The sequence below is a fragment of the Eufriesea mexicana genome, unplaced genomic scaffold (assembly GCF_001483705.2).
Source record: "Eufriesea mexicana isolate 0111107269 unplaced genomic scaffold, ASM148370v2 scaffold8076, whole genome shotgun sequence".
In the NCBI taxonomy this organism is placed as follows: domain Eukaryota; kingdom Metazoa; phylum Arthropoda; class Insecta; order Hymenoptera; family Apidae; genus Eufriesea; species Eufriesea mexicana.
Genome location: NW_016915847.1, coordinates 452,651 through 470,473, shown reverse-complemented (window position 1 = coordinate 470,473; position 17,823 = coordinate 452,651). Strand labels below are relative to the sequence as shown.

The following is a 17,823-nucleotide window of genomic DNA, read 5'->3' as shown; positions in this document are numbered from 1 at the left end:
GATCGAAACTGTTGCGATCTATCGGCAGTAATTTGTATTCACGCTCGTAGCTCAGTACGAGCCGACGCTCTGTCGAAATTACCGGTTCAGGTAAAGCACGTTTCTGTTGCAGATGAATTTTTAATCTTCCGAGATAGTAAATTTACGTACAGTGCATTTTATATCTTAGTAAGTGACTAATGGACCGCTGCTATTGGAATTTCCGACGTAGCTTGTATTTATGGTGGCAGGTCCGGCTATTAATTTTGAGGTTACGTTTGCCTCGATCTTTTGTCGTCGCAGTTCTTAACTCGATTATTCGCACACGAGAAACTTGCGAACTCTATTAAAAGTTTCCAGACTTTGCGAAAAATTATTCTTTATTACTTACAGTGTCAGGTAACGAATATTGTATATGGTCACCATACATAATATTCTTAATATAACAGAGATATTGTGTATCAAAAATTGTACATTAAAGTACGTAAATTACAATTTAGATTTGCAAAAATCCATCACATTTTGAAGCTGTAAATATTTTTAAAAATTATTTTAGTTTTATTTACTTTAACACAGAATGTTTTTATATATCAATTTATCATCTTTTAGGTTAGGATATTCAGAATAAAAAGATTCTTTTGAAATTTCTGTATTATGAGTAATTTGCAAATATCCATCACATGTTGAAGCTGTAAATATTTTTAAAAATTATTTTAGTTTTATTTACTTTAAAACAGAATCTTTTTATACATCAATTTATCATCTTTTAGGTTAGGATATTCAGAATAAAAAGATTCTTTTGAAATTTCTGTATTATGAGTAATTGACGTTTAGAATTGTTATTGTTATATTTGTAATTCGTGGAATTTTAATACCGCTTAATCGTGGAAAGGTCGTGCAAGAAATGCAGTATTTTCTAACGCGTTTCATGGGTTTCAGGAGAAGACGCTAACCTTCACTCGTCTGGTTATATCTCGCCAACGTCGGATAACGTGGTGAACGAGCTGCAAGGACTTTCAATAGAGGAGCAAAATCGTCAAAAGGAGGAATGGAGCGCGGAATTGGCCAAAGTACGTAGCTGCTTTGCTTTTTTCGTTTCGTTGGAAACGTTGAATAATTAAAATGGCGAAATATGACTGGCGGGAGACTCAATGACGACGAGATCTCTTGGTACTTAGTTTCGTGAAACAGGTTCTGCGTTAGGCTTGTTCGAGATCCTTCTTGAAACGGTTGTACACGTTTTCGAAAGCAGTTGGAAAGTGTATAGTTAATAATGGTGAAAGCGGTTTTGTATTTTCTTTGTAGTCGATTGTTTGATATCATAAATTATTGAAACAATTCGTAACTTTTCTCTTTTAACGTGTAATACGATTTTTATATTTTATGGTTTTGGAATATAAATTAAGTTTGAATTATTTTTCTATTTATTTTTTAAAACGTTTTAAAATTAAAAATGCAAACATTGGCATTGTTTAATGACATCGTTTAAATTTGTTAATTTGGAGAAATATCTCTAATATTAAATGAAATGAAAAATTACAGTGTTTTATTAAAATTAATATTTCAAATCGTGCAAAATGGCAGTTTCCGGCAGAATTTTAGAATCAGATTTATTTAATTGCACAGGAAAGCTGCAGTTTCTTATGCTTTTACCTTCTTACATTTTAATTAACCTGAAAAGTAATTGAGATCTCAAAACAGTATATCCTCTTATGTGAGTACTAGGATAGAAATTTTTTTTTATTTTAATTTCTTTTCACAGTGTATAAAATTGCAAGATACAAGATTATCTTTATATTCTTCCTTATTTTAGACCATAAGTTATACATTAAATAGTATTTTAATTTAAACGAGAATTGAATATATATATCTTTTTATTTTTCATTGTATTATAGTAGATATCAAATGATATTTTCTTTAACCTTCTCCTATGTGGTAAAGAATTCCTTTATTCATCAATTAAAAATTTTGCTTTTATCAATTATCATGGATCTATAATAGAATTTGAAACCTAAAACTTTTGAAAGTTTTGATATATTTGTAAACAAATAAATATAATAAAGAAAAAAATATGTAACTGAGAATGGACAATATGTATGCATACAAATGATAGTGATTAAAATAATCAAATTTTGGAGGTTTTATATTTGTGGAATTAAAGTTTTATCAAATTTTTAAAAATAGAACACACTTTTTTATTTAATGATAATCACTTTTTTTTTTAAATATAAATAGTAAGATTTTTGAGACTTTCAAAACTCAAGATTCAAGACTTTCAAGTGTTTTTGAGTAATTGAAATAATTTACAAAATTCTTTAATCATTTCGAAGTTAAGATTCGAACCACCGATATTTCACGTGGAACGAATCGTGTTAAATTTTCAAAGGGTATCGATCGTATTTCGAATTCCATTAAACTCTGAAACCACACTCGCACGAGCGTCGAAGTTACGAACAAGGCGACGGCCGCCATTTTGATGGATGTTATGGCGCAGCTACGCTGTCGTTGGCAACCATTGCAAAAGAAATCTACCACATTGGTAAACAATCAATATTAACATAAACAAAGTAGGATAATACGGTTAAATTTTTTCCATACACAAAATAAAAAATATTTAAATTTTGGTTGCACCTCGTATTTAAAAAATGTACTGCAAAACATACTTAAACACGACTATTGCATAGTTATTAATCGATATACTATACAGTTACCAATATAGTTACTGTATAGTTACCAATCTAGCAATAATTATTAATATAATTATTAACCTAATTACACTCCAATTACCAATATAATATTTATCTCACAATTTCTTGATATCATCAATTTCTTGACAAAAAAGAAAAAAAAAAGAAGAAAAGATATAAGTCAAAAGAAAAATGAAATGAAATGAAAAATTTTCTTATTTCTCCAGAAATAAGTATAATGTCATTAATTTTATGTCTAATTATGATTCGTAAAATTACTATTGCATAGCTATTAATCGATGTACTATATAGTTACCAATATAGTTACTGTATAGTTACTAATCTAGCAACTGTATAATTATTAACCCAATTATACTGTAATTACCAATATAATATTTATCTCACAAATTTCTTGACATCCATAGAAAAGAAAAAAAAAGTAAAAGTCTAAAGAAAAATGAAATAAAATGAAAAATTTTCTTATTTCTTCAGAAATAAGTATAATATCATTAATTTTATGTCTAATTTTGATAAGTAAAAGCACGCGAAATGCATAACGTCCATCCTAATAGAACGGCAAATGTCGATAGATCGTTATTCAGCTAGTTATTTCCACGCTTGTGTGACCACGATCCTAATCACTGAAAAGAGCCTAATCTCTGCACGAAAGAGAAGTTGGAGCTCGAACGATTAAACTGTTTCGCGAAGAAGCTGAAGAAGTCACGTGTCGTAGGTGGAGGAGGAGATTCAGACCCTGAGGCACGTGCTGGCGAACAAGATCAGAGTCTCTCAAGACCTGAAGAGGAAGCTGGGCATCAGCGTTTGGAAGGAGATCACCGATGACGTGAATCAGGGCTTCAAAAACGTTAAGGAGAGTCAAGTGTACGTTTTCCACCAGTTCCTTAGAAGCACGCACTCCTCTCTTTATCTTTCACCCTCATCTTGCACGAACGGAGTCTTCACTGGGATTTGCCAGTGCTGTCACAAGCAGAGGGCCCTCAGCAGCATGGTCGATTCTTGCATCGTTTACTCGGCTGACATGTCTTCTGAAGATCACTCGATTCACTCGATTCACGGTCTGATCACTTGGATCATGAGATTTTGAGGAAAATTGGACTTCAACGTTTCGTTTCGAACAATAGAGATCTCCTGCTGATAGAGCAATCTCATTTTACGACATGTTGCTGATGCCCGAGACTCCAAGTACAGTTACGAATGCCACATGCGAACAATTGTTGCGGTTCGAGCTAGAGCTATGAAAGCTTGTTGCCACTAGAAAGACCCCGAGGTTGCTATAATTTGTTCTTATACATTAACGAGTTTGCATTCGTCTATAATCCACAAGTAGACGGCTAAGAGTCTTTAGACCCCTTTGTCTTATGTTCGACGTTGCAAATTATGTTTATCAACTCTTTGCCGCATAGATATCGCGATAAGAACCGCGAAGAACGAAAATAAGCATGCATAACACTTACCCTGTACATTTATCAACGACTTAGAGGTGTGCTGGTAGGCAGAGTTTGGGTATCCCAAGTTAGGGTCAGGATGGAAGAGGTTGGCAGGTTTGCTTCGAGATTTTGAGATCATACCACGTACATAGCCTTGTATTTGAAGTCTTGAATAGGGTACGTGACTTGATACATTTGCTGCTCTATAGCTTGATGACTCAGGCTTGAGATAGGACAGAGTGCATCACCCAGCTGAGAGATCTATTTAGCTTAGTGCTAGAAATACTAAATCGGTTAAGAGTTTGGATGCTTTCAGGCTTCCAAGCGTTTTTGGTAAAGTTAATATTAACCTTCCTTGAAGTAACAACCACTTTAATTCATGTTACCTGTATATGCTATATTTGATAGTTGTAAATCTGGTGTTTTGACTTTTAGACCGTTACATGTTCAGTCTCTAGTCTTTCACTTATCAAGCCTCATAATATTGTCATATTATAATTTAATGAATTACAGTTGTGTACATGTGTCCTAAATACTATCACAATCATAGAAATGGGTTTTTCGTTATTATTTGTATCCAATAGAGCAATAAAACATTGGCTATCAACTATGTAACAGAAGACCAAAGTTTATTTGATTACTATGTCAAAGACCGAATCATAGTGAACGGAATGCCCCATTTACCTCCATGTCACCCCAGAGTGCAAACTTCTGAGCTCTGTACAGTACATCAAACATACCTCTGTTGTGGAAGACACTAAGGTCCTAAATTAATTGGCACTAAGTTAATTTTGTATCGATCAATCGAACGCGATATTCCGGAGATCCTGATCTGAACCCAATTAAGCTACCAGCCTGCCACCCGACCCTAACTTCTCAGGTACCCGCACACTCCTAATGAAATATTGATTTTAATCACGCGTAAGGTGGCGGCTGCCAGCCTTCCCATACCTTTTTCGTTTATTTTCTGCTACTTCTGCCCCTCAGACATGTAGAACACTTTTCTTTGACTTTTGGTTGGGTTCTCATTCAGTTATCAGAACATCGGCGAGAAACTCGGTCAGTTCACCAAGGCGGTCTCCGAGAACACTTTGTAAGTACACAAGCAATCGTGTTATCCCTCAGATCCAACATTTCTTCCAACTCCCTAACCGTGTCGATTGTCAACTAAAACAACCTTACAGTTGTACGTTACTTCTTTCTTCTCTGTCTATCCCCTTTCTGGACCAAGAGAAATTTTGGATCACAATTGTCACGCGTCACATACGTAACTACCCTCGCAATCATATGATCCCTTTGCACGTTGTCACACTGCTCACGCGAGATTCACTACGCTTCAGGTTGTTTGTCACGCTGCAGATTAAGCGTTGTACAGAAATTAGGGGAATATTTGAGAGAAATTAAGAGAGAGAGGCATACACCGTGATCACTGGGCTGATTGGGTAGACTCGAGATAGAGAATTGTCGTGTAGACCTTGAGTTAACGATAGAACGTATTTTCTATTGGTTATTTGCATAAAAGTAATAATAGAGGAGTATAAGCTTTTATATAACTAGCAGGATACACTCGTGACTAATAGATTGCGAGACTGTCAGGTTTGCGTGTGAGTAGAGTGCATGAGGTGTATTCATTGTCGAGGTCCCAAGCAAAGGCATCAGTGACCATGGATAACATGACCTTGCCTGGGTAGGACGAGTTTCATTAATATTTATCATTTCTTTCTCCTCCCACAGATTCCAAAAGACAGAGTCTGTGTTCAAGACCACGGCTGAGAAGACCACCAGCATTCTTGGAGGATTTGGAAGTGGATTATCCATGAAGCTTGGCCAGATGCGCAACTCTGACAGTTTTCGTTCCTTGGAAGAACGAGTTGGCTCTGCCTATGAAAACATGAAGGTGGCTGCTGATGGGCAGAGGAATCTCTGATTGAGGAGAGGAGTCTTGGAGCCTTTTTCTTGATGCCAATTGGGACTCTGTGTGAAATTAGCACATTGTTGTGATTATTAAATGACTTGTAGATAACAATTATTGATTAAACATACATTTTTTAGAGCATTGCATTTGGACAACTATTTGTGAAAGTTGAAGCTTTCAATATTTACATACTTCAGAATGGTTATTATGCAAGACACCAATTGGTATCAATAGGACACCAAAAATCTTGAATATATGTGCTATACTGAATTAAACTAGATTTTTAAACTAGATATATGGATTTATAAGATAAAGTGGAAGTACGTAGTATCTTATAACAGCTGCTACCTGTAATTTGAAGTAGAACTTGAAGGAAAAGGTTATTATACGTATCCTTACAGAAATAACTTCCCTTCAAGGGATTATTTTATCTACTTTATACTTGGTATAAAGAAAACTAAAGGAAAGTGTACTTATTTAAGCAGAAAAGTCACTGAGTGAACATAGGATTACATTAATTATTAATTTAAAAAAGGAAAGATGTATTTGTTATAAAACCTAGTTTACATATTCAGTATTGAAATTGTCAAGTTAGTTTTGAAAGTCACTTATATCCATAAGACTTGAGTCCTCAATGATAGAACATTTATATAAAGTACGGCCAACTTCCAATTCTTTGTTTAATAGCATACCCAATCGATTCTCGCTTCAGCTTTAAAATTAAGGAACGAGGCCTGAAATTAATTACGAACTCTCTAAAATCAAGTGTAACAACGTCGATCGATAATGTGACAAGTTCTTTCATTTAACTTCCCAATTATGCAGTATCTTAACTTTGATTACTTTCTAAACTCCTTGAGACTTCTTCGTCACCTTATCGAACACGAGACATGTACTTTCGCACCTTCTGTAAACTTTTAAATGTAACATCGATGAAAATGATGATAGAGGATCTGACGGATTGTTTGGTTATGTTTTAGACGAAAGTCGTGCCTTCAAGATCCAGCTCAATGCAGAGTTTCAACGACATACTTCGAGACTCCGAATCGTTACGCTCAGCACCATCAGCAACCAGCCCGACCATCCCGGAAGACAAGCTCCTCTCTTAGAGTTGGGCCTCTCGAGTCTACATCGATTTCTGCCTCTTCTCTGCGTAACATGCTGACGCGTCGATTTCTGATGCCGACGTTTCGCCCTATGCTACTCACTATCACTTCTCACTGCGTATTGCTATTAATCAGGGCTATGCGATGTCGTATACATATTCGGTCGTCTATAATAAGAAAAAAGAAAAAAGAAAAAGAAAAAAAAAATATAAATCACTTATGGAAAAGAGTGACGAAAGTTGGCTTTGCAGAACTCGGTCAATATGGTACAACGACTCGGATGATTTGTGTATTTTGAATATCTCTTCGTGTGCACAAACCTATGTAGGACATTGAACATTGTTAAAATTAGAGTTGTAACTTGATTCTTCTTTGTGACTTTATAAGTTTCACGATGGGTTTGTTGAAGCGAGAGATAATTTACGATTTCATTTTTTCTTTTTTTTATATATATATATGTATTGATTATAAATGATTACTGAACTCGTGTACAACGCAAGAAAAAACATTCTATTGATTTTTAATGCGTCGTGACATTTTTATTTTTTTTTCTTCGTTCAAATTTCTTCTTCTTCTCTTTTTGAAAAAAAGGTGCAGGATTTTTATGTTAGTCAACGCGCATAGTTAGTATTTGTGATGCTTGTCAGCGTTGTGTATCTGGATTTTACGTTTCCCCAAATCAAGGTCATGTTACTCAAGAAGATGGCAATTGATTTCCTTACTTTATCGAACTTATTTGCACTATAGCGAGTTTTGTAACGTATAATATAATATATCGTTGATACGTACCTTAATGTTCAGCGTTTCAACCTGTTTTTGCACCACAAATTCGTGAAAGTAGGCACACACGCTTTGAATAGATATTTTACTCTGGTGGCGTTTTTCTCGCATATCCTTTTCGGGATATCGATAATCTTACATCAGAAACGGTAAATCGATGTATTCCTATGACATACATTTCTGACTATCAGTGTTCTTCAGTAAGACTCGTGCTTCGACAATACTATCTATTTTTGTGTGGTACAAGAGGATCAATCTCTCTAAAAAAAAAAAAAGAAAAGAAAAAAACAATTCGAATTCTTGCAATAACGTTCATAGAGATTTCAGGATTAATTTACGCGGGACACAGGTGGCCGCCATTACTTTTCTGTTTATTGAATTTATTTCAAATATACCACTAAAGTATTTATCATTGTACGTTACTATATGTCGTTATAACTATATTATAAAACATTCTATAACTTGTTGCACTTAATTGAAAATAATGTCGATCTTAGTAAATGAAGCTACTATAGCAATCACGAACACGACAATTTATTCGAATCGGATCGTTCTAAGAATTAAACGTAAATTCTAACCTAACCTTGTTATGTAATGATCAGATTCTTATCGTCGATGTACTTTAATGTGTATTAACAAGGATTGTTTTCGTCTAAAAGAGTTTATGAAGATTGTAAAGATGGTTTGGAACAGTAGTCAATGGAAGAACGAGGCTCCCCGTGTTCCGTGATCATTGAGCCTTATGAATGACTTTATAAAAACGCGTGTAAGACCGATCTAACTGCAAATTGACTAGGAAAGCGAAGAATATTTTTTACTAAGCTCTATAATGAAATTACGTGGCGCGGATGTGCGGTGACCAAGAGCGCGTTTGCTTATTTTACAGATTCGTTAACTTAAAGAATCAAACACAACATATAAGTACATATTCACATACACACATGCATTTTTTTTGCATATTTAACGAGCTATCTGTCATTGAATTTAATCACTACGAATGTGTCGTAAATCTGCGCTCATATCGTCATCGACAACCTGCTACATGATCTACTTGTTCATATTGGTGAATAAATTATTTTAAAAAATGCTACACGTGAAGAGCGATTTTTCACCCATAGTATGCAGTGTGACTAAACGCTTATTATATATTAAAGATCTATGTGTGCTTCTTAATTATATGGAACTTATTCATACTTAATGAGAATTTAATAATATATTTTTTATGAAAATTTCAACAGTTCTTTTTCTTTTACTAGTTTTAGAAGGATCTCTTCGATTCCTAGTTAATTAGATAAGATAATTCATTTATCTCCAAGATTATTCCATGAATTATAAATTTATATTTTACAGGAATTCTTTATAGGTTTTAAGCATTATTTGTGTTAGCTTGAAAGGAAAATTACAAATTTCCATAAATTTTGACAAGTCTACAATTAAATTTTATCTCATCTGTAGATGACAATATTTCAAACTCGTTTATGTTATATATATATACAGTGTGTCATTGGAATAATCTTATACATTATTTAAGAAAATCTGTACTTTGTATAATATGTTAAGGTTACCGTCCTAATATAAGAACAATCTTTGGAAACTACTCTATCTTTGAGTACCAGTTTCCTGCTTATAATAAATGGACCACTTTATAAACTATCCTGCCAATCATCTTATTTTTTCGTTTTGATGTAACCCTGTTTACAAATTAATTCCTTAACAAGTCCTTAGATATTTGGGCTATAAGAGAAAAAAATATTTTTCAATTTAAATAAAGAAACTTTCATCTAATAATAATATTCAATTATCATTTTATTTTATTAAATTGTTTAACTAAAAATCTCAGTATTGATTATGTTTTAAATATTTCATTATGATTTTTTAATTTAAAACTATTTAATTAATTATTATTTTGATTTAATTGATAAAAAATTATTCTTACTGTTTACTTTGTAAAAATATATTAACAATCAACTTTCTAAATTAGAAACAACTGTTTATCAAATTAATAATATGTAGACAAGAAATCAATTTATTATAAGTATAAAGTATAAGAATAAAGTAAGACTATAATCTATAAAATTTAATGTAAAATTTAAAAAACAAAAATGTAATTTGTAAAATTTTCTTGAAAATAAATGATTTTCACTATGAAGTAAAATTTCTTTGGAGCTGTTCTCTAAGTATTAATCGGTTTACATTAAACTGTGACATGGTTGTTGCATTGTCTATTATCTTTTTTGACGTCTTTTCTATTAAAGGAACGAGTAAGAAGACGCGATACGGATTGGCATTTTCTACCATACGTATACTACTGGTTATAAGCTTAGATTTATACATCGCGTGTAGTTTATGTACAAAAAGTTCCAGTGACAAGAAATCCTGGACTGTCGATTAATTACTCTTTACGTTTCAGAAATTTATATAATTTTTTACGTCATAAAACACAAGTATCAATATATTATCATCTTATTAGATATTGAATGATTAGAAATTGCATAAATGTTTCCATAATTATTACTTTTTGCTTACTTATGGTCACTTTTTTTTTAACTCCAATTATTCTATATACTTTACTGCAACATTTAATATCAGTAATGACTAGCTTTTTAATTTAATATTTAAGAGAAGCCAATTTTTTAATTACTATCTTTTTTTCTAATTTGTGTATATATGTAAACATAAAATTCAACTTACCTTGATTAATACCAAAACTAGTATATTCTACATAACCTTTAAATATTTATAAACTTTTATTTTTTCGTTATCCATTTGTATATTGAGGTTATGTTTTATTGAAGTAAGATTTACCAATGTGTTCAATACGTTCTGGTAATATGGAGGATGTACGAGGATGAACGGAGTGTGAGAATAGATCAGTGAGAATTGATCAGTTGGGAAATACATTCATTCACACGGCATTAAAAAAAGGAATTGGTCAACTACTTTATTGCCATTCTTCACGTGGTACAAAACATAGTTCGGGTGCGTACGAGCACGCTTAAGTACAAAACAAAAACGATCCTCTACAAGTAGTCTTCTCCAGCTGCATGGCGAGAGCAAACAAGTAGAAAGGTAAGAAACAGAGAGAGAGACAAGAGTGAAACGAAACAGAATAAGAAAAGGAGGAAACAGAAATAAAAAGAGAAAGAGAAAAAGAGAGAGAGAGAGAGAGAAAGAGAGAGAGCTGTGTTAACATTATATGCATACATATCTGTATATGTATGTGTATACATATATATGTGTGTATATATATGTATATATATATCCGTACATATATCTGTATATCTGTATACGTATAGAAACATGTGTATATATATATATATTACGACTTCGTTAACAACATAAAATGTAATTATTCACATAACACAATAATCTGTGATCTATAATATTATAACGATCTGGTTTTGTACTGGATAGGCCAACACGTACAGTTTCCTATATACATAGTCGAGACTCTTTATTAAACTTCCATCATCGATGACCTTCGTTTTAATTAACATAATTAAAAGAGAAAAGAAGATCCATCTCTTAATCATGATATAGGGGGCGCAAGCTTGGCCTGTCGCTCTTATCAGGCACCGTGCAGGCCTGGTTGAGTATTATTTAGTTTATTTAGTTTAATCATTTACTTAATTATCATCTCGTTGAAAATACCTCTTAATGGATATATCTCGTTACCATGGTAACCTTGGAATCGGGTCCGCTATTTTGACAACGGCCAACAACACCGACGTCCACCGTTGCCTTTTAAGGTTAGGTTCGTATTAACTAAGGAGTAGAGTGTGAGAAGAAAAAATATATATATTTATAATATATGTATATATCTATGAACAAAAGGGGGAATTAACGTTAAATTAAGAACGCAGTGTAGCGTGATCGGAAGGGATCGTTTTATGATACAACGGTACCTTGAGTATTATTCAACGTGAACAAATCGGCGCGACGGCGTTCTGAACGTCTGTCGTCGTTGAATCACGCGGTAACGATATAATTATGCTTACGATTAGGCGAATCACGAGTAACGATTGTCGTTGATGAATCGCAGTTGTTGGCGAGAATCGATTTTGTGCCGAGAGGAAATTCGTTCGAGCCTCCATTGCTTATTCGAGTCGTAAATAATCCTTCGATTCTTTCAGAACCTTCGAGGAACGATCGAGTATATAATATCGATTTTTTTGTTTTTTTTCTTCTTTATTCCGATACACCAGCTTTATTATACACCATTCGAATAGCTTGAAATCACTTATGTCACTTTCCCACGAACTTCTCGGTTTTCAAATTTGCATAAACGATAACGCGAAGCGTATAACTCTCGAAGATCGTGTTTCGTGGACATGCATGAAGGTTAGGTGTTCCATATTGGGGTACGAAGTATGGAAATGTTACGACAGAGGGAGTACCTGCGAGCAACTTCACGCGTATCGTGCGATTCGTTTCGTACGTGGCTAGTAGATTGCACTTTCTGATCTTCTGTGCGAACTGTAAATAATTTCGCTATGTGAAATTCTGTTATACGTTTTTGACATAATTTACATCGATTAAACTTTGCTACGCGGATTTAGTATAACGTAATACTGCGACTTCTGTGTAAATATCACGTTTCAAAGATCACATTACTTTTCGTCGCATTTATATAGTACGGTTTACACGCATTCCTGTTTCGGACCGTTTCAGAAATTTTTGTATCATTTAATCTCTGGATTAAAGATCATTTTACAAATGATTTTCTCCATTTTACACATTACTCTTTAATTTTAATCAACAGGTTATAATAAATTAATAAAATTATTACTTTCAATATAATCATAATCATTTTGGAAAGCCATAATAAAAAAATAAAAATGAAAAAATCACTTCCTTTTTCAAAAGTGTTTTTCTACAATTTTTAATTGCACAAATTTCAAATTTTTTCGCAATACGCGATATGCAGTTAACTATACTTATTAGTAATATATTCAATCCTGACTTACAAAGATGCATAATTTTTAAAGGAGTGTTAAATAGCACACGTACACTTTTTCTCATAAATAAATAAAAATTCGGGAGATACTTAATAGGATAGTATAACAATAACAATTAAGAAACAAAAATGGTGTTACCAAATTTTCTCCTCCAAAAAAGATACACCTGTTGTCTAACAATCCTTTCGAAAAAAGCCAAATTTTGATGCAGCTTGTAATTTCGAAAAGCTACGATATTAATAGCACGTTAAATGCTAACGTATATCTTCCTCGAACCAATTTTAATCTTCCCAGGCGTATCAAAAATGTGTGAAACGGTCCAGATTATCTAAGAAACAATCTCATAATTGCACACATCGTTCCCGAACAATTCGTCCGAGCACGAAAGACTTTCTTCTTCCCGCCGTGCACAATGGCCGCCGCGCTGCGCGCGCAGCTCGCATGCAGACGCGTCTAGGATGCGGCAAGCCTTCTTTTTCGCGGCAATAAAATTCACCTATGATAGTCGGGCCACGACATTATCCTCGTTTACCCGATTCAACCGTGGCGACCTTTGCACGTGAACGTTGCACCTTTTCGTGCAATCTTCCATCTACGGAGGCCATTGTTGCCGTATCCCCCATGGCTGTCGTGGTTCACGGCGAGAGAGACGGGGGTGTGGCACACCTCCGTCCTACCTTCAGAAGGTTAACGCGCTGTAGCGGTATTAGTCAACCACAATGCGCCATAGATGTCGCTGAAAAATCGCGGGCCAACCGTGCGGCTGAATAAATCGTCGTGAGATTTCACTTGGTTCCTGAATCTATTTTTTGCTTGCTCTATGGTATGGGTGCCATGGCAGTGATTTCTCGAGGAAGCACGTAGGCAATGGACGCGGAACGTGTCTTGAAAATTATTCGTTTTTGGTAAGAATTAATTTAGTTTGGAATTTAACCCTTTCGCCACGATGTAGTCGGCTGCCGGTATGATGGAATAGTTGTGAGACTATACTATAGCATAGAAAACGGAGTGTAAATTAATAATTGGTTTTTCGTTCCAGTTATTTTACATTAAAATATTGAGAATTATAGGGAAATGCATGTTAGAGTAGTAAGAAGAGTAGTGAATTTTTAGAATTGTTTAGTACCGTGGTTTTATGTGGAAGATTTTAAAATAGTATACACACAGACCTATACTACACTTTGACAACAATAATGAGATTGTTATTGTATGTTAATAAATATTTAAAAAAATATAGTGTTAGTTGAGCTAGGGATATGGAGATTTGTTCAACCAGAGTTACTAACTAACGCGAAATTTCGATGAGTGACTATATTTCACTATAGTAACAAAGAGGTTAGAAGATAGAACATTCAGGAGCGAAATCAGTAAAAGTAAAAATTTAAAAAAGTTGCGTTATTAAAATTTCTAAATAAAAATTCCACTAAACTAAAAATTTATTTCGTACTAAAATTTGTGGAATGATACTTATTCGGTATATTAAGTGGGTATTAAATACTAATCTTTTACCCCAACTGTGCAAAATTTATAAATAGATCTAACAAAAATTTTTTTACAAATTCTAAAACACAAAAATAACCAAAATCAAAAAATTCGGAAATAAAGAATCACGTTAATCCAAAAATTAGTCTTCATGACTATTTACTAATTAAATACGATCGAAACAGACAAAGTTAGTTTCACAAAGAAGGTATACATAGTCAAGTGTAAACGATTAGATCAGCTGATAATGCAGCAGGAAACATGGTACTATTTACAGTATCATTATTTCATTAACATGCTCAGCTCCTTAAGAACAGTATGATTGATGGATCAAGTTAAATCGTAATACCTGACAATTACGAATTTTTCTTACTCGAGGAATCCATTTTCTTGACCCAAAATCCCTTTCTCTAACATTTCCTGTTCCCAATTTCTACCATATCATAACATCGAAAATAGCACAGAACAGAACACGGGAATTCTACCTTACCGACACCGTCGCAACGAGCGTTCTAGCAAACTCAATTAAAGAACCAAGGTAATTAAAAAGAACATAATCAATCTAACAACGAATCACAGCTATTCGTCTCCTCTCTTACACCTCGAGCAAGACGTATATAAGCGAAATCGATGGATCGATTACCGACTCGATTGTCGGTGTGTATGGGTGAGCGGCGATTAGAAGTCGGGTGGGTCGCCATCTGACTTTAAATTGGTGAAAGCAGCGCCGCTGGTGACTTTAAACACTGGTTATACCCCTTATAAGGCGGCTCTCATCATAACGTGCCCGAGGAGGAAATGTGTGGTTGCATAGTGTCCGAATCACGAGCTTCGACTAACGTGATTTAAAGAACAGTCGAGAATGAAAAGAGAGAAGACTTAATCATGGGCACACACTGATTAGTCGAGGCCTGCCGTCGATCCACTTCGTAAATAATACTTGACGACTCTTTTTCTGCTCGTCTCGCTCAGCCCATTAATTGGAGCACCGCTGATTCCTTTCCTACTTCTCCATAGTTCCTCTTTAACGGGGTCAAAACGGTGCTCTGAGAGAGGCAGCTGTGCTTCGTTGCCATCGTTTTGGTACTAGAGGTGAGAAAATATCTGCGAAGGAATTTCTCGATGTTAAATATATTATTTGCTCGGTAGAGGTTATAGTATAGTACGACCACAGTTAATCGTGTTTTGCGTTCTGTGATATTTGACTATACAGTCTAAAACATCGACCAGGGCCGTATGAAGAAATTTTTAATACAAAGTCAACGTACCTTATGAAGTGTATTGAAATAAATATTTATATTGCAATTTTCATTTCTTGTTTGCCCATTTGATGAAGTGGTAATAAATATTTGCAGTTTTTCTGATTATAATGAAATATCGTTAGGCATAAGTCATTTTTCTTTTTTATTGTCCTTTACTCTCACTCTGAAACAGTACGCTGTGTCATAATATATCAGTTGGTGCTTGCTGCTACTCGGTGGTCAAATTATGATCTCACTATATCGTAGCTGGTATTATGTCAAAATGATTCATTAATCTTTCCTAGTTTTTATCCCCAGTCAGACATTACGATTTTCTTTCTTCTTTTCTTCTTTTTTTTTTTTTCTTTAGAATTCTAATTCGAATTTGGTCAGACGTGTACATATTTTACGTAATATTTTATGTTCTTTGACTGAAATGCTGTCTTAATCCGGTATCTTATAACCTCACTGTTCCTAGTGACGCCATCTACATTTTTTTTCGTGAACTTCGTTCACTTTATCCGAGAGAAATAAGTTTTGAGGTTATATGTATGAGTTAGATTTATATAAAAATGAATTGATTTTGATACTATTTCTATGGAAATTATTACAATTTGACGATACATTTATAAAAATGATTAGAATTGGTCATTATTTTTTAAACCTAAATTGTGTAAAAAGAATATACTTTGTATAGTCAAACGCTGAGAGAAGCATTGACTTTTTGAATACTTTAAGCAGTTTCATAAAAAAAAGGTAATAGAAATTTTTACTAGAATAAGTTAAAATAAATGTACGGTGTTATTTAAATATTATGATAATTCTAATTTAATATTTATAATATTGTTCATATTATTATAGCTATAATTACTTATAAAATATATAGAAAAAAATTTGAGCACGTCATTTTTTAAATTACGAATTTCAAAGAGCCAAAAGTATTTTTGTATATTGAACAACATCAATGAATTTTGCATAAGACTGCTCCCTTGTATAATAGTTCATTTTATGCTCTTTGAAATGTCATAAGTCGGGTCATGCGGACAGTTTTCATTCCTGAATAATTAGAGCCGCTGTTCGTGTCACACTCTAAGTGCACGACAAAGGACGGAGTGTATATAAGTACCTCTTATAAATTAAATATAATACTGGATCTAATTTCAAAAGATTTTGCAATTTTCTAAGTGAAGAAAATTTCTGAAGTTATATGGAACGCTAATTATAAATTATTCAGTTTTATATTTATATTGTAAAATGAGTATTTTAGAAAAAAAGTTATAATACTTTCAAAAATAGAAAATAATTTAATAGACATATATTGCAAAAGTTTCATTAATATAAACTATAACACGATTTTGTTTTATCACTTTTCAATACATTTATCATCCAATTTGCTATTAAAAAATTTTACTTTCCTATCTTAAAAATATTAAATACCATATAGTTTCCTAATCTTAAAATATAGTAATTATTCTACCAGTATTTCTTCATGCAGAAGCGTAGTTTGACCCAAAGACATTTTGCATTATCAGGTAACTTTCCATTAAAATCTCTTAATTCTCTTTTAATCAAAGTTTCTATGAAAAATACAATTCTTATTCTTTTTTATTTAATGTTATGACTAATTAAGTAGGTAATATATAATATTAAGTACACATTTTTAAAAAATTACTAAAATCCTCCATCTTGTCACTAATAAAAATTCTTATTAACATAGTAAAAAAATTGTTTAAGTTTTCATAAGAAAATATCTTAAAGTGTAAATTCATCAGAGATTCATCATTTTGGCGAGTATTATGAAACACACTTTCCAACGCCACCTATACAAGTCCTACCAGTCCTAACCTTATCAATAGAAAAAGAAGAAAAGACTAACGACAGAAATATCTCCTAACCTAACTGAGACCAATTAAATTTCATGTTACTCGTTGATACCACACAAGTTGCATTCTCACTTCCTCTAACGCCATTTTCTCCTAACCTTTAAGCGAAGAGATACATAGCACTATCTCCGAATGGCCTTCATTTAAACTTGCAAGCTTGCAAATGCGTGAACAAACTCGTTATCAGATATCTACCCGCCCAAATCGAATAAACGTTTATTCACGAGTATGTTGTACCGACCGTCGATAACCAAGAATGAGTCAATTAGGCGGTCTGCCATGATCGGAGTTGCGGGAGTCGATCGCGTGGAATTGCAGCTATACGCATGCCGACAGGCGTGTTC

General features: G+C 33.4%; 1 protein-coding gene across 2 annotated transcripts in view; it reads left to right on the top strand.

The window, feature by feature from the left end:
• The window catches only part of LOC108552788 (tumor protein D54), a 33,421-nt gene extending 24,391 nt beyond the window's left edge, over window positions 1–9,030 (top strand). The window contains exons 2-6 of one of the 2 annotated variants that reach the window (XM_017907451.1): window positions 919–1,049; window positions 3,400–3,548; window positions 5,148–5,207; window positions 5,849–6,011; window positions 7,010–9,030. In XM_017907451.1, the coding sequence (XP_017762940.1) occupies window positions 919–1,049; window positions 3,400–3,548; window positions 5,148–5,207; window positions 5,849–6,011; window positions 7,010–7,138 (632 nt within the window). In that variant the 3' untranslated portion in view covers window positions 7,139–9,030. The remainder of the gene's footprint in view (window positions 1–918; window positions 1,050–3,399; window positions 3,549–5,147; window positions 5,208–5,848; window positions 6,012–7,009) is intronic. The other variant, XM_017907452.1, reaches the window with a different exon arrangement.
• The last annotated feature ends 8,793 nt before the right edge of the window (window positions 9,031–17,823 follow it).